Genomic DNA, 25,537 nt, shown 5'->3' on the forward strand with positions numbered 1-25,537 from the left:
ACAATTATGTTTTTTCTTTCTTGTGGACCTGGACATCTAGTATTCTTTACATGATAATGGCTTATTCCATGTTCAGTGGAGAGATACACTTAGATTACAGGTAGAATGTCCTGTAGTGATAGTGGCAACTCAGGGCAGGAGAATCTAGTGTGGACGATCCAACAGCAACCCCAGTCTCCATCATCTGACCCCCCCCCACACACACTATTTGCCATAAAGAAATAAAGTATGCAGTAGAAAAATGTACAACCTTAATTCAACAGACTTTTATTGAGCTCCTGGTGTGTGCTAGGCACCAGGACAGAACACACAGAGACATGAGATTGGATGGCAGCCCACAAGGAGGGCCTTCCTGGAGACCCTCTGAAAGGCAGTGGTAGACAGAGACACGCATCAATCGCAGACCTTCTCCTCTCTATGGCTTCAGGAAATGGAACGGTATAGGAAGAGACATCTTAGGAGGTATCCAAGGCTTAGACTCACGTGCTCCACAGGTATAAGACACATGTGTAGAACCCACATAACTACAGATGTGTGTACAAGACAGAAACTGCATTATGTGTGACACACGCACAGGTTTCATGTACAGAGTCAGAGTCCATGTGTGCACAGGCCACACAGATATGGCACAGGAATTCCATCTGCCCTAGCCAGGGCACAGTGGTTGGGAGGATCTTGGGACCGAAAGGCCTATCAAGGCTGGGGCTGGTACTGGCCCTCTGTGGCTGTGAAGAAGTCATCCAGAACACTCCGAAGGTAGTCAAACGTGGGCCGGTCCTCTGGGCGCTCCTTCCAGCACAGCATCATGAGGTGGTACAGCTCTTCCGGACAGTTGTCAGGTCTCACCATGCGGTAGCCTCTCTCCAGGTTCTGAATGACTTCAGGGTTGGTCATTCCTGGAACGTTGATGGAAGAAAAAAACATCAAGACTTTAATCTTTGGAAACTCAAAAGCAAGGCTGATGCTAAACTGACTCCAGTTCTCTTTCTTTCCTACTTATTTTATCTATCTATCTATCTATCTATCTATCTATCTATCTATCTATCTATCTATCTATCTATCTATCTATCTATCTATCTATGTATCTATCCATCCATCCATCCATCCATCCATCCATCCATCCATCCATCCATCCATCTATCTTCTTTCTCTCTTTCTTTCTTTCTTTTTTTTGTTTTTCAAGACAGGGTTTCTCTGTGTACCCCTGGCTGTCCTGGAACTCTGTAAATCAAGCTGGCCTCAAACTCAGAGATTCATGTGTTTCTGGGATTAAAGGTGTGTGCCACCATCTTCAGCTTAAAATTTTATTTCTATAAGTGTGTTTTCCATGTACACATATCGCATGTGTGCAGTGCTCAAGGAGGCCAGAAGAGGGCACTAAATTCTCTGGAACTGGAATTACAGACAGCTGTAATCTGCTTTATGGGTGTTGAGATCTGAACCCAGGTCCTCTGGAAGAGCAGCCAGTGCTCGTAGCTACTAAGCCATCTCTCCAGTCTCCCCATCCCCCTCAGACAACAATTTTTAAGTATGGGATCTCAGTCAGGCCACCATGCCTTTAATCTCAATACTCAGGAGGCAGAGGCAATCAGATCTCTGGGAGTTCAAGGACATCCTGGTCTACAAAGTGAGTTCCAAGAGAGCCAAGGACTATACAGAGAAACCCTGTCCCCAAAAAATCAAAAATATGAATGAATGAATGAATGAATGAATGAATGCAGGTTCTCTTCTTCTACCTTTCCAGGAATACCGGGGATTGAACTTGGTTCATCAGGCTTCCTCAGCAAGTCACCCAAGCTTGGGTCACCTGAGAGTGTCTCGGGAGTCTTTGGTTGTTTTTGTTTTCATTAATGGAATGCTGACCAACACAGGTAAGGTTCAGAATATGGAACTACCAATCCAACCTGATGCTAGTCTTCATTAAGGTAAGGCACACTAGCATTTCCTGCTGAATGAATGTCAGGCCCACACCTATAGTGCCTACACACACTCAATAACATACATGCCAGCCGCAGGACCTTGACTGGGCCACCTCCTCGGCTTCCTCTTCTGGCATAGCGTGAATCACCGAGTTTTAACGAGGACTGAAGGATCAGTGTATATAAGAGGTACCTGACTAGGGGTGTTCTTTTATAAGGTGTACCTGGGGTTGTTCGTATTTGATGGCAATGATGGGGTAGTCAGGGCTCAGGATGGGATGAGAGCCCACAGCCAGGGCAATGTTGAGGTATCTCTAGCTTTTGGGCCTAAGCACAGGAGATGAATACTGGGCTGTGAGATAGAACAAGCCCAGAGCTGGGAACACTTCTAGCCTCTAACTGTGAGATTCAAAGTGCCTTTACATTCCTGGGATCAAATTTCAATGCCTGTTGCCCTGGGCCTGTGGGAAGTTTCTGCCAATCTGACCTCTGAACTCTATAACCTCCTACTATTTTCTGTGGCATTTTCTTTCCACAGAGGTTATCAAATTCCTTCTAGAAAAATCCCACCCCCAGGCTTAGAAGCATGGCTCAGGGGCAGCACACTTACCTTGCGTGCACAGGACCTGGGTTTGATCCCCAGGTACATAGGCACATGCTTGCTGTAATACAAGCACCTCCCAGTGAGGCAGAAGCAGGAATACTGGGAGCTCAGGGGACATCTTCAGATTCATAGAGTGTTAGAGGTCAGCTTAAGCTATGTAAGACATTGTCTCCAAAAAAAAAAAAAAAAAAAAAAAAAAAAAAAAAAAAACAACCTAATGGCTAAAAAACAAACATTCAATAAAATCGGGATAAAGGCCTTTCCTAGAAGGAGGGATCTACATGGTTTCTCTCTTTAGCTGTGACATCTCAGTAGGAAAGCACCAGTGCTTACTAAGCAGCTCCCATGCAAGTGTTTCACAAAGTCTCTTGTTCTATGTATGGGGAAACAGGCTCAGAGGGCAACATAACGTACCCAGAGTAATGACTAGTAATGGCTTAGTGTGGCCTAAGCACTATTCTGATCTCCTATTAAGAAACTGGAGGTCAGGCAGTGGTGGCACACTTTTAATCCCAGCATTTTGGAGACAGAGACAAATGGATGTCTGAGTTTTGAGGCCAGCCTGGTTTACATGGTGAGTTCCTGGACAGCCAGGGCCAAACAGAGAAACCTTTACCTCCTGTCCACCTCTGACATACTAGGTGGCCTCTGCCATAACCAAGCAAGGAAGAACTGGAGTTTTTGAGAAGTGTGGGGACTCAGAGGCAGAGATGGAATGAAGCATCTAACAGAAGATTTCGGAGTCACAGGCCCAAGTGGATGGGAGAGAAGCAACTCAGAGTTTCAGAGTCTGAGCCTGGGTAGAGGTGAGCAGGAAGGTATGGCTTGGCTCCCCTTCCTTGAAGACTTAGAGTTGCTTGTCTTAAGGAAAGCTCACCTGGGTAAGGGATTCGACCGTGGGTGACGATCTCTGTAAGCAAGATCCCGAAGGACCACACGTCTGACTTGATGGTGAAGGTCCCATAGTTAATGGCTTCTGGTGCTGTCCACTTAATGGGAAATTTGGCCCCTAGAGAGAAGCAAAGTTAGTCCCCCTGTGTGTGCTTGCTCTCCTGCTGGCCATGAACCTCCTCTCTATCCCACACCTACCCTCCCGGGCCGTGTACTCATTGTCCTCAATGAGGCGCGCCAGGCCAAAGTCTGCAATCTTGCAGCTCAGCGTGTCAGACACCAGGATGTTGGCGGCGCGCAGGTCCCGATGGATGTAATTCTGTTCTTCGATGAACGCCATGCCCTCTGCAATCTGCAGGCCAGGAATAGGTCACCAGTCCTTACCCCACTGATCTGTAGCCATACCCAGCCCTTTGCCCGGCTCCTTACCTGGGCTGCCATGTCCAAAAGTTTGTTGACATTCAACTTGATGCCCGAGGGAGTCTTGAGAAAATCTACTAGGCTCCCTGTGAGCAAAAGCAAGAGTTGTTGACTTAAATTGCCCAGGACGAAGCCCGTAGACCCTTCCAGATCCACCTAGATCCACCTAGGATCCACCTAGGATCTGGAAGCAGTGCCTGACCGTGGCAAGGAAGAATGAGGACTGAGAAAAAGTGTGTGCTTGGGGGTCGAAGGGGGGGATGATGTGAGCAAGGGAAGAGAATGCTTGTGCAAGGTGGGGATGCTGTGCACAAGGGGGGGGGATGCTGTGCACAAGAGGGGGATGCTGTGCACAGGGGGGATGCTGTGCACAAGAGGGGGATGCTGTGCACAGGGAGAATGCTGTGCACAAGAGGGGGATGCTGTGCACAAGGAGGGATGCTGTGCACAAGGGGAGATGCTGTGCACAAGGGGGGATGCTGTGCACAAGGAGGGATGCTGTGCACAAGGGGGGATGCTGTGCACAAGGGGGAGATGCTGTGCACAAGGGGGGATACTGTGCACAAGAGGGGGATGCTGTGCACAAGGGGGGATGCTGTGCACAAGGAGGGATGCTGTGCACAAGGGGGGATGCTGTGCATAAGGGAGATGCTGTGCACAAGGAGGGATGCTGTGCACAAGGAGGGATGCTGTTCACAAGGGGGGATGCTGTGCATAAGGGAGATGCTGTGCACAAGGGGGATGCTGTGCACAAGAGGGGGATGCTGTGCACAAGGAGGGATGCTGTGCATAAGGGAGATGCTGTGCACAAGGAGGGATGCTGTGCACAAGGAGGGATGCTGTGCACAAGGGGGGATGCTGTGCACAAGGGGGTATGCTGTGCACAAGAGGGGGATGCTGTGCACAAGGAGGGATGCTGTGCACAAGGAGGGATGCTGTGCACAAAGGGGGATGCTGTGCACAAGGAGGTGATGCTGTGTACAAGGGGGGATACTGTGCACAAGAGGGGGATGCTGTGCATAAGAGGGGGATGCTGTGCATAAGGGAGATGCTGTGTACAAGAGGGGAATGCTGTGCATAAGGGAGATGCTGTGTACAAGAGGGGGATGCTGTGCATAAGGGGGATGCTGTGCATAAGGGAGATGCTGTGTACAAGAGGGGGATGCTGTGCATAAGGGGATGCTGTGCATAAGGGGGGTGCTGTGCACAAGGGGGATGCTGTGTACAAGGGGGTATGCTGTGCAAAAGAGGGGGATGCTGTGCATAAGGGGGGTGCTGTGCACAAGGGGGATGCTGTGCACAAGGAGGGGATGCTCAGCATATGGGATGGCCTTTTCCAGAGGGCTAGGTTGGGATATGAGCAGAGGATCCAGAGGCTTCTTGCCTCCAGTTAAGACAGAGCCCCATCTCCACAGCAGCCAAAGCTGACATGCTTCATGCCTGTGTCTTCTTCCCAGAGACCTGACTTTCTCTATCACAGATTATTGTTGGATTCTCCACACAGATAGCTAGACTCTTCCTTCAAAGTCTCTTTGCTTCATTTCTTGTCTTCTAGAAGTTTCTCCTTTCCTTTTCCTGCCCAGCTGGACCACTCTTCTACACTGTTCCTACCAGCTGTCATGAATTCCTTCAGCTAATTAGCAGAGCAACTGTGACACACAATTTTAATCCCAGCACTTCGGAGGCAGAGGCAGGCAGATCTTGGAGTTCGGGACCAGGAGAGTCAGGGCTACACAGAGAAACCCTATCCCCCCCCCCAAAAGAAAAATCCCACAAAAAACAATAACAACAAAAAGAGGCCAGGGAGTGGTGATGCACAGCTTTAATCCCTGGGGAGGTGGGAGGCAGAGATGGAGGGATCTCTGTGAGTTCAAAGACAGCCTGGTCTACTGAGTGAGTTCTAGAGCAGAGAAGACTATACAGAGAAACCTTGTGTTAAAAAAAAATGCCTGGTGGTGGTGGCACATGCCTTTAATCCCTGTGCTAGGGAGGCAGAGGACACAGAGAAACCCTGTCTTGAAAAGCCGAGCCAAAAAAAGAAAGAAAGACGTGGTGGCGCACGCCTTTAATCCCAGCACTTGGGAGGCAGAGGCGGGCTGATTTCTGAGTTCGAGGCCAGCCTGGTCTACAAAGTGAGTTCCAGGACAACCAGGGCTATACAGAGAAACCCTGTCTCAAAAAACCAAAAAAAAAAAAAAAAAGAAGAAGAAAGACGGAAAGAAAGGAAGAAAGAAAGAAAGAAAGAAAGAAAGAAAGAAAGAAAGAAAGAAAGAAAGAAAGAAAGAAAGAAAGAAAGAAAGAAAGAAAGAAAGAGAAAGGAAAATATCTTCACTGTCTACATTCCTGGGGTATTTGGGAACATCCCTAGGTCACAAACTGCTTTTCTCAGTGTCCATTATCAAAATCAGGTTTCTGGCAAACACCTCTGATCCTAGCACTGAGGAGGCAGAGGTGGGTGGATTTCTGACCTCAGGGCCAGCCTGGTCTACAGAGTGAGTTCCAGGACAGCCAGGGCTACACGAAGAAACCCTGTCTCAAAAAGAAAAAAAGAGCCGGGCGTGGTGGCGCACGCCTTTAATCCCAGCACTTGGGAGGCAGAGGCAGGCGGATTTCTGAGTTCGAGGCCAGCCTGGTCTACAAAGTGAGTTCCAGGACAGCCAGGGCTACACAGAGAAACCCTGTCTCAAAAAAAAAACCAAACCAAAAAAAAAAAAAGAAAAAAAGAAACTACCAAAAAGAAAGCCTATTTGCCATTTCCAGGAATCATTAGCCAATGAATGGTTTGTTTCCCTTCCTGGAAGATTTGCACTCCAAACAATCGAAACCACATAAAAGCAAGGCTGGACAGGAACTGCTCTTCCATCCCCATAGCAACTATGTAGAGATGCAGCTCTTCCACTAGTGCCGCTATGCTTTAATTACATGTATTTATTCATAGGAGGCGGCACATGCATGAGCCATTACACACGTATGGAGACCAGAGGACAACTCTGGTAAGAGCCAGCTCTTTCCCTCTCTCCTGTGGATTCCAGGCATTGAACTCCTGCTCATCAGGCTTGTCAGCAAGCACCTTTACCTGCTGAGCCATCTTGCTGGCCCTAAACCCGCTATTTTACAGATTAAAAAGAACTATTTGGAGCAGAAAGCCGTGATGGGATCAGCCCAAAGCCATACAATTATAAAGCCTCAACTCTATCCAGGCAGTCAGACTCTTGGATCCTTAACAAACATACTACATATTTGGGCTAGAAAGGTAGCTCAGCGTTTGAGAGCACTGGCTGCTCTTCCAGAGGACCCGCGTTTGATCCCCAGTAGCTCACAATTGTCTGTAACTCCAGGGTATCCCACACTCCTTTCTGGTCTCTTCAGGCACCATACACCATTTCTTAGGTCAAGCATTCTGAAACCCAGGTGGGCATTGGAAGAAAGGAACAGAAACTGAAGATCAGGGACTATCAGATGGAACGTTCTTCCAAAGCTTAGGGACCCAGAAAAGAGTCTTTAGAAGATCAGAGGTAAAAGCGCCTTCCTTCCCTGGGTCCAAAAGGTAGTGGGACCACAATAGCGCCCTCAAGCGGCTGGACATAGCAGGGCACCCACCGTTCTCCATGTATTCCGTGATGATGTAGATGGGTTCCTGGGTGACCACTGCATAAAGCCGGACTAGCCGCGGGTGCTGCAGCTGCTTCATGAGGTTAGCCTCAGCCAGGAAGGCGTCGGGGGACATGCTCCCTTGTTTCAGACTCTTCACCGCCACCTTCGTGTGTCCGTTGTAGTACCCTGATGGGGTACGGGTGGAGAAGTTACAGAGGTCAAGATCCTGACGAACTAGGCAGCCATCCTGAATAGGCCAGTGTGAGAGGAAGCTCACATTCTCTCTCCTCTTTCCAATCAGTCCCGAGGGTCACACTCACCCATCCACACTTCCCCGAACTGGCCAGCTCCCAGCCGCTCCACCAACTTCAGTGTTTCCCTGGGAACTTCCCATTCGTCCTCCCACCATGGTTTCTGGGGCTTCTGGGTCTGGCAAGGACGGCTCAACTTTGTGCACAGCCCATCAGAGGCGTCTGCATAGACAAAAGAGAAGGTTAATGCGGTCACTAGAGACCTTGGATGCTCCCTCCAGCCCCTACCCTCTCTCCACTTTCCTCGCAGGGGAAACCGACTGGTATGGGAGGGAAAACGTGGGTCATTCAACATTAGCCGGCAGGGTCTAGGGTCAGGTTCTATACCCCTCATCCACTGAAGGGGAATGAAAGACGTTTGGAGAGTCCCTAAGAAGGACTGGGTGCGGGAGAGAGAGAGGCTGCTAGGATGGGCACAGGTGAACGCATTCCGCCGGAGCTCACTGGTGTAATGGCGGACTAGATCGTGCAATCCGGGAAAAGTGATACGAGGGGAGATGTAGAAGCCACCGTTGTCTAGGTTACGGATCTTGTAATGTTTCACCACTTCTCCCTGGTTCTGGTCGAAGTCTCTGACCGACAGGGAAAAGGACCCTGAAGAAAGGTTGGAGATGGGAGGAGGGAAGAGAAGAGAAGTTGAAGAGGAAAAAGAAAATGTGGCGGATTGCCTTCCATAAATCAGGTGGTCACCGCCCCCGTTTCCCACAGCTCCCCGCCCCCGCCCCCTTCTCGCCCGGAGGCGCCCGCCCTCACCTCACAGCCACGCCCACACCGGGGCTCCGCCCACCAAGCCCTCTCACCCGCAGTGCTTTCGCTTTCCCGGATCAGGAAGGATCCATGCGTGTTCCCGGGCGCCAAAAGCTGCCGCTCGGCGTCCTTACGGCTCAGATTCTTGAAGAACCAACTATATAAGGCAGATACAAGACCATCGACTTTTGATCGATTTTTTTTTTTTTTTTTTTTTTTTTTTGGTGCAGCCCTAGCTGTCCTGGAACTCCCTCTGTACACCAGACTGGCCTTCAACTCAGATATCTGCCTGCCCTTCCCTCCCGAATGCTAGGTTTAAAAGCCTGTGCCACCTTTGTCCAATTCTTCCTCCATCCCAGTCAAACATCCCCTACTCCCCGGACCACGCCCTGTTCTGAGATCCCTGGATGTGAACCCCATTCCCACGGAGGTCTCCTGCTCACGGTTCAGGCTCCAGGCTGTTTGCTTTCGCCACGAAGTTGAAGGGAATGAAGCCTTCTTGGCCAGTCGTCAGGGACTGAGCCTTCCACCACTCACCGCTCCTGCACCACAGAGACCATCATCATGGCGTATATAGCCACTGGAAACCCCTGAGTCCCCAGTTAGACCAGATCATTACTCCCCTGGATCAAACACTCTGGAGACTTATTTCTACCACATTCCAAAACCCCTCAGCTGAGGCCAGAGCCTGTAATGGGTGCAGGAGGGCTGAGGACACACACACAAACACACACACACACCACATCAGGCAAGGTGGGTTAGAAGTATACTTACTGCTCCAGGATTCGGAGCTGTTCACCCTTCTCAAAGCCCAAGTCTCCATCATGGGAGGGCTCATAACTGTGCAGGGCGATAACCAGGTTGTCTGTAAAGATAAGAAGAGTCAAGAAAAGCCAGCCTGGGGCTGACAGGAACAGTGGAATTCTAGAGACACAGGATGCAGACAAGGTGGAGAGAAGATGAAGACAGTATGGACACGAACAACCAAGCATCCCCAGGCCGTATCATGTTTCACAGGCTGCTGGATGAAGTCACCTTGCAGCGGGGATGCTGGTGGGAGAGATCCCTCATAGGTGACCAGTGGGTCCCGCACTTCAGAGCCATTCCGGATGGGCAGCTGCGGGGTAGGAAATGAGGCTGGGGTCAAAGAAAAAAGACAGGATTTGACCCTAGCTCCCTCTCCTCTCCTCTTCTTTCCGTTTCTCCAGCCTGGTTGAACCTTGTCTCTGAATTCACCAACTATGTGTACATTTGACCTTAGGAAGGTCCCTTCCTCTAGCTGGGCCTCTTCCGTGATGTATGCTAGGGAAGATAGGAGTGCTGCTATTTTCCAGAGCCTTTAGTTATGGTCCATTTAGGTTTTTTCTCCTGGATACACAACCTTTCAACCCCATGCCATCCCTTCACCAATCTTATGTCCTCCGCCCCCATCCCTCCACCAATCCTATCTCCTGGCCCCCATCCCTTCACTAATCCCATCTTCCTCTTACCGAGATCTTGCTGTCCAGTGGGACTATGGGATAGTGGCAGTTTTCACACACGTCAATGTTCTCCATCCAGTCATCTTCAGGGTTTGAGCTGCAGACACAGCCCATGATCCCTGAAGGAATGTAGAGAGGCCTGAAGGAGCTGCCCCTAAGCCACTCGCCCCAACATCAGACATCCTAGAGCCCTGTTCTGGAAGTTACAAAAAGTACCCGAGATCGTCAGCTCAGAGGCCCCCATTGGCCGCAGACAGAAGCGCTGAATCGTGGGATTCAAGCTCCTGACTGGGTTCCCTCTGAGCCCTCAAGCACCAAGTTCACAGGAGGCCCAGGCCCAAGGCTAGTCCCACCCTCCCACCTGGGATGGGCAAACCGCCACAGGCATCTTTGTTAGTCTAGTTACCCACTTCCTGCCGCCCCAGCTCTGCTAGCCTCCTCCTTTGGGGGACTACCTGGGAGACATCACACACACTTTGCCAAGTTCTGGGGGAAACCGAGAGTTTCATTCCACCCTCCTCCACCAAGGAGGGTACCTGTCCCTCTTCATTACAACTCCCCTGTCTAGCCACCGAAGCTGAGAGGTTCCAGCTCCTTAGAGTCAACCCTCAGCCTCAGCCCAACCCCAGCACCCCTACCCCCACCACTCAACCACAGTCTCCTTCAGAGAGTTTCTTCAAACAGGCTTTTGCTTCTCAGCAGCAGAGAGAAACCTGTTGGCGCGGCCCGGGTGGCTGTGTCTACTTCGGCTCCCTTGCCTGGTTTAGCTGTGGAAACTTTTTGTCAAATGAAATCAAGCAGAACCTCATAGACACAGCCAGTAAAGTAGAGTTGCTCTAACCAGGTCAGAGCGAGGCTCCCTCTGTAGCCTCTGGAATTCCCGTGTGTCTCCTTCCTGAGCACTGGTCCTCAATTATCGGTTTGCCAAGCGAAGATTAACTTTTATTTTATTTTATTTATTTATTTATTTTAGCTAAGGTCTTACTGCATAGTCTTGGCTGGCCTTGAGATCTGAAACTCACTTTGTAGACCAAGCTGACCTTGAGACCTGAAATTCATTCTGTAGACCAGGCTGGCCTCAAACCTGCAGAGATGCTCCTGTCTCTGAGTGTTAGATTTAATAAAGGGGTTCACGATCATGTTTTTGATGTCAAGAAGACCTATTCCATCTCTCAGTTGTTTAATCTATTTTGCAACATACCACAAACACACACACACACACTCACACACAGGGCTACCCCACACACACGGCTACAGAGAGAAACCCTGTCTCAAAAAAAAACCCAAACAAACAAACAAACAAACAAACAAAAAGAGCACTGAGTGCTCTTCCAGAGGTCTTGAGTTCAATTCCCAGCAATCACATGGTGACTCACAACCATCTGTAATGGGATCTGAGACCCTCTTCTGGTGTGTCTGAAGACAGCTACAGTGTAGTCACATACATGAAATAAATAAAAATAAATCTTAAAAAAAAAAAAAAGAAGCTGGGTGTGGTGGCACAGGCCTTTAATCCCAACACTCAGGAGGCAGAGGCAGGCGGATTTCTGAGTTCGAGGCCAGCCTGGTCTACAAAGTGAGTTCCAAGACAGCCAAGTCTACACAGAGAAACCCTGTCTCGAAAAACAAACAAACAAACAAACAAGAATTGAAACTGTGTGTCACCTGCTCAGACGCCTGCAACACCCATCACTGGGTCCTGGAGACCAAGCACAGATTCTCCCACCTACAGAGGTCTAACCTCTGGTTTTGTTTGTTTGTTTATGTGTTTATTTTTCAGATAGGGTTTCCATGTATTGCCCAGGCTGGTCCAGCACTCTTGTGTTCAATTAGACTTTCTGCTCAGCATCTTAGGTAGCTGGATGCACAGTGTCCTACAGAGCTTTGACTTTTGATTTTAGACAATCAAAGCAAGCCCTGGGGAGGCCCGCCTTGAGCCACACATTTGCAGTGGAACAAAACAAGACTTGCTAATTTATGCTGTGTCCAAGTGGATGTGATAGCAGGGGAGACATCTGGTTAGCAAAATTCAGAAGACCCAGCTGAAGAATCTGAAGGCCCTATGCTCAGATATTAGCTGTATTCTAGACGTAGTCGTGCAGGTAGGTCTGTGGTCCTGGCACTTGGGAGGTAGAGGCTGGATCAAAAGTTCAAGATCAGTTCGAGACCAGCCTGGATTCCATGACATCCTCTCTCAGAAACTCAATGGATCAAGAACGAAACCCCTGAAAACATAATACAGTAAGATAACGCTAGCGTGCCTGATTTTGTCCAAACCTTCTTGTCACCTGTCACTGAGATTGTCAACTCCTTTTCACCACCCTACATACGTTAGTTAGCTCAGTTTACGAGAGTTTGCAAAGGTCCCCACCAGTACCCTGCAGCTTTACCCACCCCTGCATGGGACTGTGAGAAAATGGGACTGGAGAGTAACCCTCTTCAGGCTCACAATCTGAGCTCGTCAGAGCATCTCACGGGTCCCGGGACTTTCAGTGTGCTTTCCTCTTGGGTATTGGACTTTAAACAATGTGTACCGATATGGGTGAATAATACAACATCCATGGAGAAATAAGCCAAATCAAGACACTTCTTCAGAGGGGTTGTGGATATAGCTCAGTGGATAGTGCTTTGCCAAATACACTAAGCTTCAAATCTCCAGCACTGAATAGACTTGGGCTTGATGTGTGCTGCATGCGGGTAGTTCCAGCACTGGAGTGGAGGCAGGAGGATCAGGACTTCAAGATTAGTTGGGATACAAAGAGACCTTGCCTCAGAAACTTGAAGTGGGGAGGGGGAGACTCAAGAAACGAGTACACAAATCTCAGCACTCGGGAGGCAGAGGCAGGAGGATTTCTGAGTTCGAGGCCAGCCTGGTCTACAGAGTGAGTTCCAGGACAGCCAGGGCTACACAGAGAAACTCTGTCTCAAAAAAAAGAAAGAAAGAAAGAAAGAGAGAGAGAGAGAAAGAAAGAAAGGAAGGAAGGAAGGAAGGAAGGAAGAAAGGAAGGAAGGAAAAGAAAGAAAGAAAGAAAGGAAGGAAGGAAGGAAGGAAGGAAGGAAGGAAAAGAAAGAAAGAAAGAAAGAAAGAAAGAAAGAAAGAAAGAAAGAAAGAAAGAAAGAAAGAAAGAAAGAAAGGAAGGAAGGAAGGAAGGAAGAAAGAAAGGAAGGAAGAAAGAAAGGAATGAATACACAAACACATTCACTCTTTCTTCCACCCATGGCAGCGAGGCCATAAGCCGGCTTGTCATGGCTCCAATTGCTGTCTTATCAGCTCAGTTATCTTATGGCCAGAAAGTGGCTGGCAGTGATAGGAACTCCCAGAAGAAGAGTGGGGAGTGAGTGAGCATCCTGTTTGTGATTTACATGGGCCCTAGGAAAACACAGGTTGGTTAACCTATAACCGAAGTACCCACAGAAGATGGTCTGTGTACTTAGAGCAGTAAGGTACGTTTTAGAACTGACATTTGGTGTGATGGCTCAGTGGGTAAGAGTACCCGACTGCTCTTCCAAAGGTCCAGTGTTCAAGTCCCAGCAACCACATGGTGGCTCACAACCATCCATCCGTAACGAGATCTGACGCCCTCTTCTGGTGTGTCTGAAGACAGCTACAGTGTACTTACATATAATAAATAAATAAATCTTTAAAAAAAAAAAAAGAACTGACATTTTTGGAAGCTGTGGGAAAAAGCAAGAGAGACTGGGTGTGATGATTTATGCCTTTAGCCTGAGCTCTCAGTCCTGGGAGGCAGATGCAGGTAGAATTCTACTAGATCTATGTTAGCCTGCTTTACATGGTGAGTTTCAGGCCAATGAGATATGCAGTGTGTCTCAAAGGAACAAAAGAAAAACCGAGAGATAAGTTTGGGGTTAAGGAGGGTGATTCAGGGGCTGGAGAGATGGCTCCTTGGTTAGGAACCCTTGCTGCCAAAAACCAGTAATAATAATAATGATAATATGCTACGGATGGTATACAGCGGTGAAGGAAATCGAGAAGACGGAGCAGAAGGAATCTTCAGAGACTGGAGAAGAAGTTGGTTTTGAGCTAAGAGAGCATTCAGGAAAGAAATATATTCTGGACTGGGTCTAGCCTTTCATAAAGTACCTGGTATCTGTTAGATTGGGGCCTAGACTGGGCGTGGTGGCACACAACTTTAATCTGAGCACTCAGGAGGCAGAAGCAGGTATGTCCCTGTGAGTTGAGGCCAGCCTGGTCCACAGAGTGAGTTCCAGGACAGCCAGGGCTATATAAAGAGACTCTGGGGCTGGAAAGATGGCTCAGAGGTTAAGAGCACTGACTGCTGTCCTGAGTTCAATTTCCAACAACCACATGGTGGCTCACAACCATCTGTAGTGAGATCCAATGCCCTCTTCTGGTGTGTCTGAAGACAGCTACAGTGTACTTACATATAATAAATAAATAAATAAATAAATAAATAAATAAATAAATCTTTAAATTATATATATATTATATATATATATTATATATATATATATATATATGGCCTGCTTAATGGTTCAGCAGGTAAAGGCGCTTGCAGCCAAACCAGAGGGCCTGAGTTCAATCCCTGAGGTCCAAATGGTGGAAGGAGAGAACCAATCTTCACAACACTGTCCTCTGACTTCCATATGCATGCTGGGGTTCCTTGTGTATGCATGCAATGCACAGGTGTACATACACATAAATGGATAGATAGATAGGTAGGTAGGTAGATAGGTAGGTAGGATAATTGTGTCGCAGGACATGATGGGTACAAATTTGTAATCTCGAGGTGGTTAAGAGCACTGATTGTTCTTCCAGAGGTCCTGAGTTCAATTTCCAGCAACCACATGGTGGCTCACAACCACCTGTAATTGGCTCTGATGCCCTCTTCTAGTGTGTCTGAAGACAGTGTACTCATATAAATAAAATTAAATCTTAAAAAAAAAATTTGTAATCTTATCATCAAGTAGTCTGAGGCAGCATTGGATAAAGAGGCTATCTAAAACCAAAGGAAAAGAAACCAGGGGACTCGAAAGATGGCTCAGTGGTTAAGAGCACTGACTGCTCTTCCAGAGGTCCTGAGTTCAATTCCCAGCAACCACATGGTGGCTCACAACCATTTGTAATGCGATTGGATGCTTTCTCTTGGTGTGTCTGAAGACAGCTACAGTGTACTTAGATATAATAGATAAATCTTTAAAAGAAAAAAAAAAGGAGAGAAAGAAAGAAAGAAATCAATCAATCAGGAGTGTTGGTATACACCTTTAAACTCAAGAGGTTGAGGAAGGAAGATAGCAGTGATTTTTAAGCCAGCCTGAAGTGCAGAGTGAGACTCCATGTTAAAGGGAAGAGGGTGGGGTTGTCAGCCAGTGAGATGGCCCAGGAGGTAATCTTCCTTGCCACCTAACCGAGGATCTGACCTTGATCTCTGGGACATGGTATCGAGAGAGTCCTAATGCCTACCATTTGTCCTCTGGCCTCCACACATACACTATGACATATGCACACAGATTTTAAAAGAGCAGACAGTGGCTGGGGTGACATCTCAGTTAGGAAAGTGTTTGTAGCACAGCATGGGGACCTGAGTCCTGTGTTCCCATGTGGAAGGCCTGGCGAGATGGTGTCATTTGGAAGCTCACCGGCCAGACAAAAGCAGACAGAGCAACAGATGAAGAGACCCTGCCTTGAAACTCAAGGTGGACAGCTCCCTAAGAATGACACTTTGTCTGGGCGTGGTGGCGCCTGTCCTTAACCCCAGCACTCAGGAGACAGAGGCAGATGGATCTCTGTGAATTTGAGGCCAGCTGCCTGGTCTCCTACAGTGAGTTCCTGGACAGCCAGAGCTACACAGTGAGATCCTGTTTCAATAAAAGGAAAGAAAAAACCCATGGCGCCTGACCTCTGGCCTCCACACCCATAAACATTCCGAAGCGTCTGCTTACACATGTGTACACAGCGAACAGACGCGTACACAGAGGGCTGGAGAGATGGCTCAGCAACTAGGAACTCATACTGCTTTTGCAGAGGACCCAAGTTCAGCTCCCAGATTCCAACAAGTTGTCTCCCAACTCTACCACTAAGGTATTTTATGCCCTCTTCTGCCTCCTTTGATAGACACCTAGACTCATGTACACATGCACACACGCACACACACATAGTTTTTTAAAATGCATGCACCAGCCAATAGATAAGTAATAAGAAGATCTGTGAGATTAGAGAGGTCCGGTGATCTTCCCAACAACACACTGCTGGGTTCTGGCAAGAGCAAAAGCAAAAGCAAATCACAGCTGGCTGTCATGGCCCATCTCCTTAATCCCAGCACACAGAGACAGATCTTCCTGAGTTTGAGGCCAGCTGTATCTGCACAGCAAGTTACAGAACAACCAGGACCAAATACAGAGACCTTGTCTCAAAAAAGAACAAAATAAAACAAGCAAGCAACAAACAAACAAACAAACTAACACAAGAAACACAAGAAGACAGCAGGAGCATCCATCTTTTACAGATAGGTGTCTTGTCTTCTACTGTTCACCCCTGCATGCATCTGTTTACACCAAAGAGTAGGGTCATGAGAAATCACAAAGGAAGCTAGACAGGGACACAGAACTGGAAGTGAAGATTCCTCATCTGAAACATGACCACCGTTGCCAGGTGTGGTGACACACACCTTAATTAATTCCAGCTCATGGGGGTAGAGGCGGGAGGGTCTTTGTGAGTTCTAAAACATCCTGGGCTACAGATAGAGTTCCAAACCAGTCAGAGCTACATAGTGTTACCCTGTCACAAAATAACCCCCCTCTCATGTACTCACACACACACACACACACACACACACACACACACGCACACGCACACGCACACGCACACACACACACACACACACACGCACACGCACACGCACACGCACACGCACACGCACACGCACACGCACACATGCACGCACACACACAAGCACACACACACGCATATAAGCACACACACACACACACACGCATATAAGCACACACACACACACACACACACAGGCACACACACTTGACCATTGTACCGTCAACAAAGGCCTTTTCACCAAGAAATTCTCTCTCTACTTGGAATGCATTTAGATCTACATTCACCTGACCAGAGAATGCAAGTCTGAGTACATAACCCAGTATCTTGCTTACATCATGCAAAACCATGTGTTTGCTAGATTCCCTGTGTGAGCGAATGGGTGGTGTGCAAAGCCATGCCTGTCTCTAAATTGTAAAGTGCTTCTTTTTACACAAAACATGAGTCCCACCTCACTGGTCGAGGATTAAAACAAAGGTTGTCAAGTAGCCAGATGTGGTCGAAACAGGTTAGGAACAGGTTCAACATAAAGAGATCAAAGCTCAGGATGGGGTGATGAGTCATTCGTCAAAAGCACTGGCTTCTCTCTCCGAGGACCAGGGTTCTATTCCCAGCATCCACACGGTGGCTCATAACCATCTGTAACTCTAGGTCCAGGCCCAGGAGATCCAATGCTCTCTCTGGCTTCCATGGGGACTGAATGCATATGGTACATAGACACATCTAATTTTATAAATTTTTTTAAAAATTAAAAAACAACAAATGCAGAGATCAACATTAAAACACTGTAAATTTCTCATTGTCTGTAATGGAAAAAGGAAAAAAAGGCAGTCCTCAGGACTCTTAGAATGGCAGATGACAGACTCTGGTATGAATAAAGAACCTCTTCTTTTTCCACCCCTTGCTCAATAATGACAGTGGTGTGGCTTCTAATCCATCTTTCAGTAGGACTTGCAATGCCCTTGGTCCAACTCAAAGCCGTGTCTGGTCCACTAGGCACCGTTTGCCCATTATCAAAGGGCTACCCCACCCCAGTGTTTCTAACTTGGAGAGTGGAGTCAGAGCTGGAGTTTGGTTCCTAGGTATTGGTTGGTGTTCTTCAGTACAATGCCACCTGGCCAGCAGACATAGTAGTAGCCTTGCTCATGTGGCATATGACATACAACAAATCAGGCTGTCACAAGACCCTGAAGCAAGTGTGTCCCCCGAGCCCCAACTTTAGTTCTTATTGTCACCCAGGCCTTTCATTCCAGCATTCAGAAGCCAGTGTGGACCTCTGTTCAAAGCCAGTCTACATACTGAGTTCCAGGCCAGCCAGGGCTATATAGTAACAGCTTGTCTCAAATAATAGTAATGAAAATATTATGATCACAATAGATAAAAATGTATTGTGTGTGTGCATGCCCCTACACATGTATGCCTGCCACTGTATGTGTGTGGAAATCAGAGGACAAAGTTGGTTCTATCCCTCTACTGTGTAGGATCCATGAAAAGAACTCGGCTGTCAGGCTTGGCTGCAAGAGCCAGCTTGGGGGTCTCTGGATGAGATTTTCTGACCCCAGAATTTTTGTTTTTGTTTTTGTTTTTGTTTTGTTTTTCGAGACAGGGTTTCTCTGTGTAGCCCTAGGTGTCCTGGAACTCACTCTGTAGACCGGGCTGGCCTCGAACTCAGAAATCCGCCTGCCTCTGCCTCCCCAGTGCTGGGATTAAAGGCGTACGCCACCACGCCCGGCTTGACCCCAGAATTGTCAAACACATCTAACTGAGTTCCGACTCTCGTAGACTTGGCCATGGTTGCCAGCTTCATGGCTATCGGCTCTTTTTCTGCGCCAGCAGCAAACCTGCAGATTTATGAATCTTTTGTCTGGAATGTGTACTGGGATTCCGGCCTGAATGCCTTCGACTACTGCTTTACATAGAATCTAGGCAAGCCAGGCAGAGGTGGCGCACACCTCTGATCCCAGTGCTCTGGAGGCAGAGGCAGGCAGATCTCAGAGTTCAGGGCCAGCCTCGTTGACAAAAGTGAGTTCCAGGACAGCCAGGGCTACACAGAGAAACCCTGTCTCAGATGTCAAAAAAATAAACAAACATACAAACAAACAAATGGGGAATATAGGAAGGCCGGTCTGCGGCAGACCACTGACGTGTGCTTGGTCATTGTGAAGCACAAGCTACTAGGTGTCACAACAGTTTCCTGACTTTTTCTTTAGTAGTCAAGATTTGAGTATTCTCCAAGTTGCATGTGTTCCGTGAAGGGAGCGGCCACATAAACCTCATCATGATACCAAAACGTTAGGCTGGCAGGCATAAGAAAGACTTGCTAGCTGGTAAATTAGCCATGTGTTCTGGCTTGGAGATTAGTAAGTCAACCATATACTGCCCTCAGACTCACAGAAATCCAGCTGTCCCTGCTGCCTGGGTACAGGGTTAAAGGTGGGTAGTGCCACCACTCTCCACATCCCGAACCCTTCCATTTTCTGTTTGTTCGAAGCAGAGTCTCAGTTGCCCAGAGGAGCCTCGTCCCTGACCCTCCCAGGCAGCTGAGGTCACTAGCCCATTCCCAAGGCCTCACACATACTAAGTGCATACTCTTCCACCGAGCTACACCCTCAGCTACAAGACGGCTTTACTCGCCTGGCGTGGTGGCGCACGCCTTTTATCCCAGCACTTGGGAGGCAGAGGCAGGCGGATTTCTGAGTTTAAGGCCAGCCTGGTCTACAAAGTGAGTTCCAGGACAGCCAGGGCTAAACAGAGAAACCCTGTCTCAGAAAACCAAAAAAAAGACAGCTTTACTCTTTCAAACACGGGCTGGCAACACGGGCTGGCTGAAACACAGAACTGCTTCTGGTTGGTTACCACTGTCATCGGTAAGGGATATACTGTGGCTATTGTGCTCAGCACCTTAATAGTGGTCCCTGCCTTGGGGAACTCTGGGTCCACTTTGCATTATGGGAGCTTCTAGATGGAGAAATCTTACTCAGTCTAAGTGTGACTGAGGCCCATCTCACTGTGTCTATGCCAAAATGACCCAGTTCACAGTGTCTGTCTATGCCATAGTGACCCAGCTCACTGCCTATACCATAATGAACCAGTTCTGACTCCACAAAATCTCTCCATCACTCACTGACAAAAGGTCTGTTGAAGATTACTAGCCCTTCCTCTCCACACACTAGAATTTTAAAATAATTATGACATCATTTGTTGCACACAAACACACATATAGACACGTACACACACATTCAAACATATATGTAAACACAGCCACATAAACACACATATACAAATGCGTACACACAAATACCCACACATACACATACAAGCACGTATGCACAAATATACACACTTACAAACACATGCACAGACACAAACACGATTTCTTTGAGATACAATGATGTTTCTATGTAGGCCAGTCTAACCTCAGACTCTTCACCACCCTCCTGTTGCAGCCTCCCAAGTTCTGGGACTACAGGTTTGAGCCACCAAACGCAGTTTAGGTTTCTGAACTCTCAGACCTTTCCTTAGTTCCTGTAACTGGAAAATGAGAGTAAAACCGGGACCTGCATGTTGGGCCAATATGAGCATGACACATGACACATGGGCCACACTACGGTGTAAAACGCTTCATACACCCATTGGTGCACAGAGACGGCTTCTGTAGAGATGTAGGAGAGGACTGACTCACTAAGTTGCCCAAGCTGGCCTTGACCTTGCTCTGTAGTCGGATAGGTCCTAAACCTTCAATTCTCCTGCCTGTCTCTTAAACATTGGGATAACGGGCCTGTGCCACCAGGCCCAGTCACACTAAGGACTAAAGAGACAAGAACAATTATCACTTGAGGTGAACGTGTGTTTCATCCTACATCTTCTGGGCTGAAACTGCCTGTCATTTTCATTCTTCCTCATGATTTTGGGCACTACCACTTGAGCTCTGTAGACCAGGTTGGCCTCAAACTCAGAGATCCGCCTGCCTCTGCCTCCTGAGTGATGGGATTAAAGGCGTGCGCCACCACTGCTCAGCTTCTCCTTTTCCTCTTTAAAACATTTACCTGGAAAAAAAACTTCATTGCCATAAATGGAAAATCAGTGTCACTAGCCATACATGGCCGTTACATGTCACGCACATTAGAACACATAGATCAGCATTTGTACATGCTCAGCCATCGGCCTCTAAAACTGCTCATGCAGTCGGAATCTTATAGGCCACAGGTTACCTCAGACTTCTGTCCATAGGTACCAAGGTGGCAATCTCTCTCTCTCTCTCTCTCTCTCTCTCTCTCTCTCTCTCTCTCTCTCTCTCTCTCTCTGTCTTTCTGTGTCTCTGTCTCTCTGTGTGTGCAGAGAATTGAGGTGCCTTTTTCAGTTGCTTTCTTCCCAGCTTTTTGAGACAGGGTCTTCTCTCACTGAACCTGAAGCTTACTCGTTCCCATGGACGCTGGCTAAAGGGCCTTGGGGCTCCTGCCCCTGCTTCCCAAGCCCTGGGTCTGCAGGGATGATCTCCTGCATACAGCTTTGTCCAAAACTTGCGTTCTCAGCCTTGTGTGGCAAGCATTTATTTATTTATTTATTTATTTATTTATTTATTTATTTATTTATTTATTTATTTATTTATTTATTTATGTGTCTGTGTGTGTATGTATGTATGTATTTATTTAATGTACATGAGTGCACTGTGACTGTCTTCAGACACACCAGAAGGAGGCATCATATCCCATTACAGATGGTTGTGAGCCACCATGTGGTTGCTGAGAATTGAACTCAGGACCCCTGGAAGAGCAGTCAGTGCTCTTAACTGCTGAGCCATCTCTCTAGCCTATGGCAAGCATCTTAATGACTGAACTATCTCCCACCCCACTCCTGCACACACCTTGCCCCAGAGTGAAATTTTCTCTTCTATTCTATTTGTTTTTTTGATTTTTTGAGACAGGGTTTCTCTGTGGAACCCTTGTTGTCTTTGAACTAGCTCTGTAGACCAGGCTGGTCTCCGACTTACAGAGATCTGCCCGCCTCTGTCTCCGTGTGGCGCCATGCTTGGTCACACTGCAATTATCTAAGTTGGCCAATGTACTGACAAAAATGAAGTGGGCCTCTCAAATCCTCTGGTCTAAGGCAGGCTGACAGAGCGGAGCAGGCTGGGAACAGTCCCCATCATATAGCTCGCCCTCTGTGACTGAGGGCAGGGTGTCCCTTGGTGGGTTGCTTCATCTTCACCCAAGGCTGTAAGTAAGGCCTGCTGCCTGCTGTCTCTGCTCAGTTCGGTCTGCAGCTCCCTACCACACATTCTCGAAGCAACACTTTCCAGGAAGTAACATGAAAATCAACGCCATTACCGGTTCACCAAGCTAACGTCAGAGCCCTGTATGGACAGGGGAGATTCCAAGATGCATCAAGCTAAGCACACTCTGCAGCCAGAAGTGAACCTGCATTCAAATGTGTCTAGAGGCCCAGGTCTCATGGCAGTCATTATGTCATAGTAATTGATTTGCATGATGCCATGTAACCCTCATTGGTAGTCCAATGAAATAAATGTCATTATCAACCTCATGTTACAGATGCGAAACTGAGGCTGAAACTGGGCAAAACAATTTGCCTGAAGCCTCCTAAAAAAATTTAGCTGACCCTCGGTCTGGTCTGCCCTGCTCCAGGGGCGGGGCTTTGACCCACCTCTCAGCAGAACCACCTGACAATCTATCCAATCATCTGTCTGGAGGCAGATGGCTCCCAGGGACACATCCCAGAAAAGGGATGAAAGAGACATCTTTCGATGCCTCTGTACTGTTTGGCTTTAAAAACAAAACCAAGCCAGCCCTGTGCTAATTTTGTAACAGCAAAATAAAAACAACAAATTCACCGCCAAAGCAAAGCTCTATTAAAAACATAACCCACCCACCCCTTTTTTTCTTTTTTTTTTTTCTTTTTTTCAGACAACATCTGGCTACGAAGCCCAAGCTAGCCTCATACTTCCCATCCTGTCGCCATCTCCTGAGAGCTAGGGTAGCGAGTACCACCACTGTCCATGAGCGACAATCCTTCAAAAATGTTCCGACCACACAGCTCCCCTGCCCATTCATCCCAGGCCTGGAATGGGTGGTAGAGGGGAAAAATTATAGTTTTGTGTCTAAGAAGTTTAGGAAATCCTGGATCAGACAAAATGAAGCAGGCTTCTTCTCTGCAGAGATTTAACAAGCCAGTATTGACCCTGAGACTCTCATGGGACCGTTTGTCACAGAAGCCATGTTGGTTGGCTCTGAAACATTTTCTTCTCAGGTGCATCATGGATTCTTTTTTGTTGTTATTGTTGTTTTGTTTTGTTTTGTTTTTTCAGTGCAAGCATTACAGATCATCATTCTGTATTCCAGACCCACACTTCGGGGGGTCTATTACAGACTCCGTCCCGTGCAGCTTCTTGGACTTAGCATGCACAAGATGCCGAGTTAAAATGGGGGAAAGGAGAAATGTTCCCCCTTTACTAGATATTATTTTGGGCCTGTCTTTCTCTCACCCCTAACACCCTCCTCTGATTTAAACTTGGCTTTGAAGCCATCAAGCCTGTGTGGGTGTGTAAGGCTTTATAGGATCCTCTGACTGAACCTGCACACATATGTTTTCCTATGGTATATGAGAAGCTCTGAACAGGGAAGGTATGCTTGCGAGTGTGTCTGGACTTTTTCTAAGATGAAGTCCAGCTATGTAGCCCACGTTGGGCTCAAACTCTCCATGCTCCTGCCTCATTGTTCTGAGCGCCAGACAATACAAAATGGAGCCTGGCTGAGAATCCGGCTCTTAGGATAGATCCCTTCTCTCAGATCAGAATCTGGCCTTTCCGAGAGTTTCACACCCGACCATATACAGGAAACAAGCTCATTTGCAAAACCATACCACCACAAGCGTGAGGGATTGGGTGGTTCACCATGGTGACAAAGCCCCGAATAGGTGTAATTTTTGGGTGTGAACCAACACTCTGCAGGGAGAGGAAGTACCTAGCTTCCCTTAAGCACCTACTGTGTGTCAATACTATCCAGGGCACATTATCATTATTATCCCTTTGATTTTGCCAGGCATTTTGGAAGCAAGAGCTTTGTTATTGTGTCTTTATAAACAGACTGAAATATGGGGCGGACAAACCACTCACTCAGACAGTGAATTCTTCCTGGGCCTTTCTCTGATGCTGAAAAGTGTGTGTGTGTGTGTGTGTGTGTGTGTGTGTGTGTGTGTGTGTTTACACTATACCACACCTGGGCTCTTGCACCTTTGACTTTATTCTGAGGTCTCTGCCTCTGTGGTCCCGGAGAGCAGCACAGGGGGTGGGGACCTTAGTTTTCTGTCCTAAGCACCTTCCAGAATGAGCCTTGTTCAGGAAGCTTCTAGATTCCCTTGAAGGAAACTTCTCCCTCGTCTGATCTCAACCCATTCTCTGACTTTGTCCTCTGGGCTCTTTTGAGAAGAGCCACCATCCTGAGCTCCAAGAACAAGCAACCCTGTTGGATTCCTCTCCCAGTCAGCACAGGGCCAGCCTAGAGGACTGCAGTTCAAGGACAGATGAAACACCGGAAGAGCCAGTGTGTTTCCTGCCCCTGTAAGGAGGCAAGGTCTTGGAAGAGGCCAGCATATGCTGACAAGATGGAAAATCTGTGACATAAACATCTACGGTGAGGCAAGGGAAACCTGGACAGTCAGTGGAGGAAGAGACCGTCCTCCAGAGTTTAGAGTTTGACTGAACGAATGGGTGGTGGCTGGTGACAAGATTCTGGGCCTCTATCCTTTAGGGTCTGAAGGAAGAATCATGAAGGCCGACATGAACACACAAATACAGCTGAGTTAAGACAGGATGGGGACAAGGGCAAAGGCAAGAACATCCTGTCCTGACACTTGGCAGGACAGGAGCGGTGACTTTCCAGAGGGAAGTTCAGAAGTTCTTGCCCTGCTCCAGCTATACCCAGTTCAGGATAAAAATAGTCTTTCCTCTTCCCTTCTCCCATCTCGTTCACTACCAACTTCCCCGGGGAACACACATCCATTCTGGATAAACGCCCTACACATATCTATCTGCTTCCTTACTGACTCCTCTGTGTTTCAGGATGCTGGTTGCTAAGGCTGCCGTCGATTCTCATATGTCCACCTGGATCCCATGGGTTACTCTTTCATCTGTTTCTGCCACTTGGGTCTGCCTTAGGGACCTGGGGACTGATTCCTGGGGCCCTGCCCTCAGGACGGTCCATCTCATCACCCTGTGTGCCACAGGCATAGAAGGAGCCCAGGTCAAGCCTACACCCCCACGCAAGGTCCTGCTTTGCCGCGGACCATCGTGAGGAGGTATGGGTTAAGACAGGGTCACAGCCACCTTTGGACCTCAGAAACCTCATCCTCTGAGCTCAAGGAACTGGACAGGTGGCTGCTGGTGGCCTTCTTAACACTTGACATCATGTGCTGGCTCTCCCAGGAGTGTGCTCCTCCTAAGGTGGGAAATGATGGACAGCAGATGGCAGAGGCAAGAGCCACCAGCTCAGACAACCTCCAGGAAGGCATTTCTGAAAGGTTTCTGTACACCTAAGGAGCCTAGGCCTCCACAGACGCAGTGTTCTGCTGTCTGGTTCCCACCATTGCCCCCTTCTACACTGTTGTTCCCAGTACCCCTTACCTGCCCAGCCTGGGAGCCTTCTGGCCTATTCACATGATGCTCCTAGCCTGGCTTGGCTGCCTGGACCCGGTGTCAGCTCCCCTCGCCGTCGTAGTCACCACCTGTCTCCTCGCGCCCACGTTCCACC

The 25,537-nt window shown here is 48.1% G+C and overlaps 1 protein-coding gene and 1 non-coding gene across 7 annotated transcripts; both read right to left on the bottom strand.

The window, feature by feature from the left end:
• Window positions 1-239: 239 nt before the first annotated feature.
• Lck (lymphocyte protein tyrosine kinase) lies at window positions 240-25,537 on the bottom strand. Of its 6 annotated transcripts, none has more exons than NM_001162433.1 (13): window positions 25,411-25,537; window positions 9,977-10,086; window positions 9,522-9,603; window positions 9,261-9,351; window positions 8,930-9,028; window positions 8,540-8,643; window positions 8,184-8,333; window positions 7,749-7,901; window positions 7,435-7,614; window positions 3,844-3,920; window positions 3,613-3,766; window positions 3,401-3,532; window positions 240-896 (listed from the first exon to the last, which is right to left on the bottom strand). In NM_001162433.1, the coding sequence occupies exons 2-13, from the start codon at window positions 10,079-10,081 to the stop codon at window positions 694-696; spliced, it is 1,530 nt and encodes a 509-aa protein (NP_001155905.1). In that variant the 5' UTR covers window positions 10,082-10,086; window positions 25,411-25,537; the 3' UTR covers window positions 240-693. The 6 variants fall into 6 exon arrangements, with proteins under 6 accessions (NP_001155905.1, NP_001155904.1, NP_034823.1 ...); NM_001162432.1 differs by lacking the exon at window positions 25,411-25,537 and adding an exon at window positions 10,184-10,268; XM_030253275.1 differs by lacking the exon at window positions 25,411-25,537 and adding an exon at window positions 10,620-10,718 and having other exon boundaries at window positions 245-896.
• Window positions 9,579-9,707, bottom strand: Mir8119 (microRNA 8119). Its single transcript, NR_106199.1, has one exon. It is a non-coding gene; the product is annotated as a microRNA 8119 (primary transcript).

This window comes from Mus musculus, chromosome 4, assembly GCF_000001635.26.
Source record: "Mus musculus strain C57BL/6J chromosome 4, GRCm38.p6 C57BL/6J".
Taxonomy (NCBI): Eukaryota; Metazoa; Chordata; class Mammalia; order Rodentia; family Muridae; genus Mus; species Mus musculus.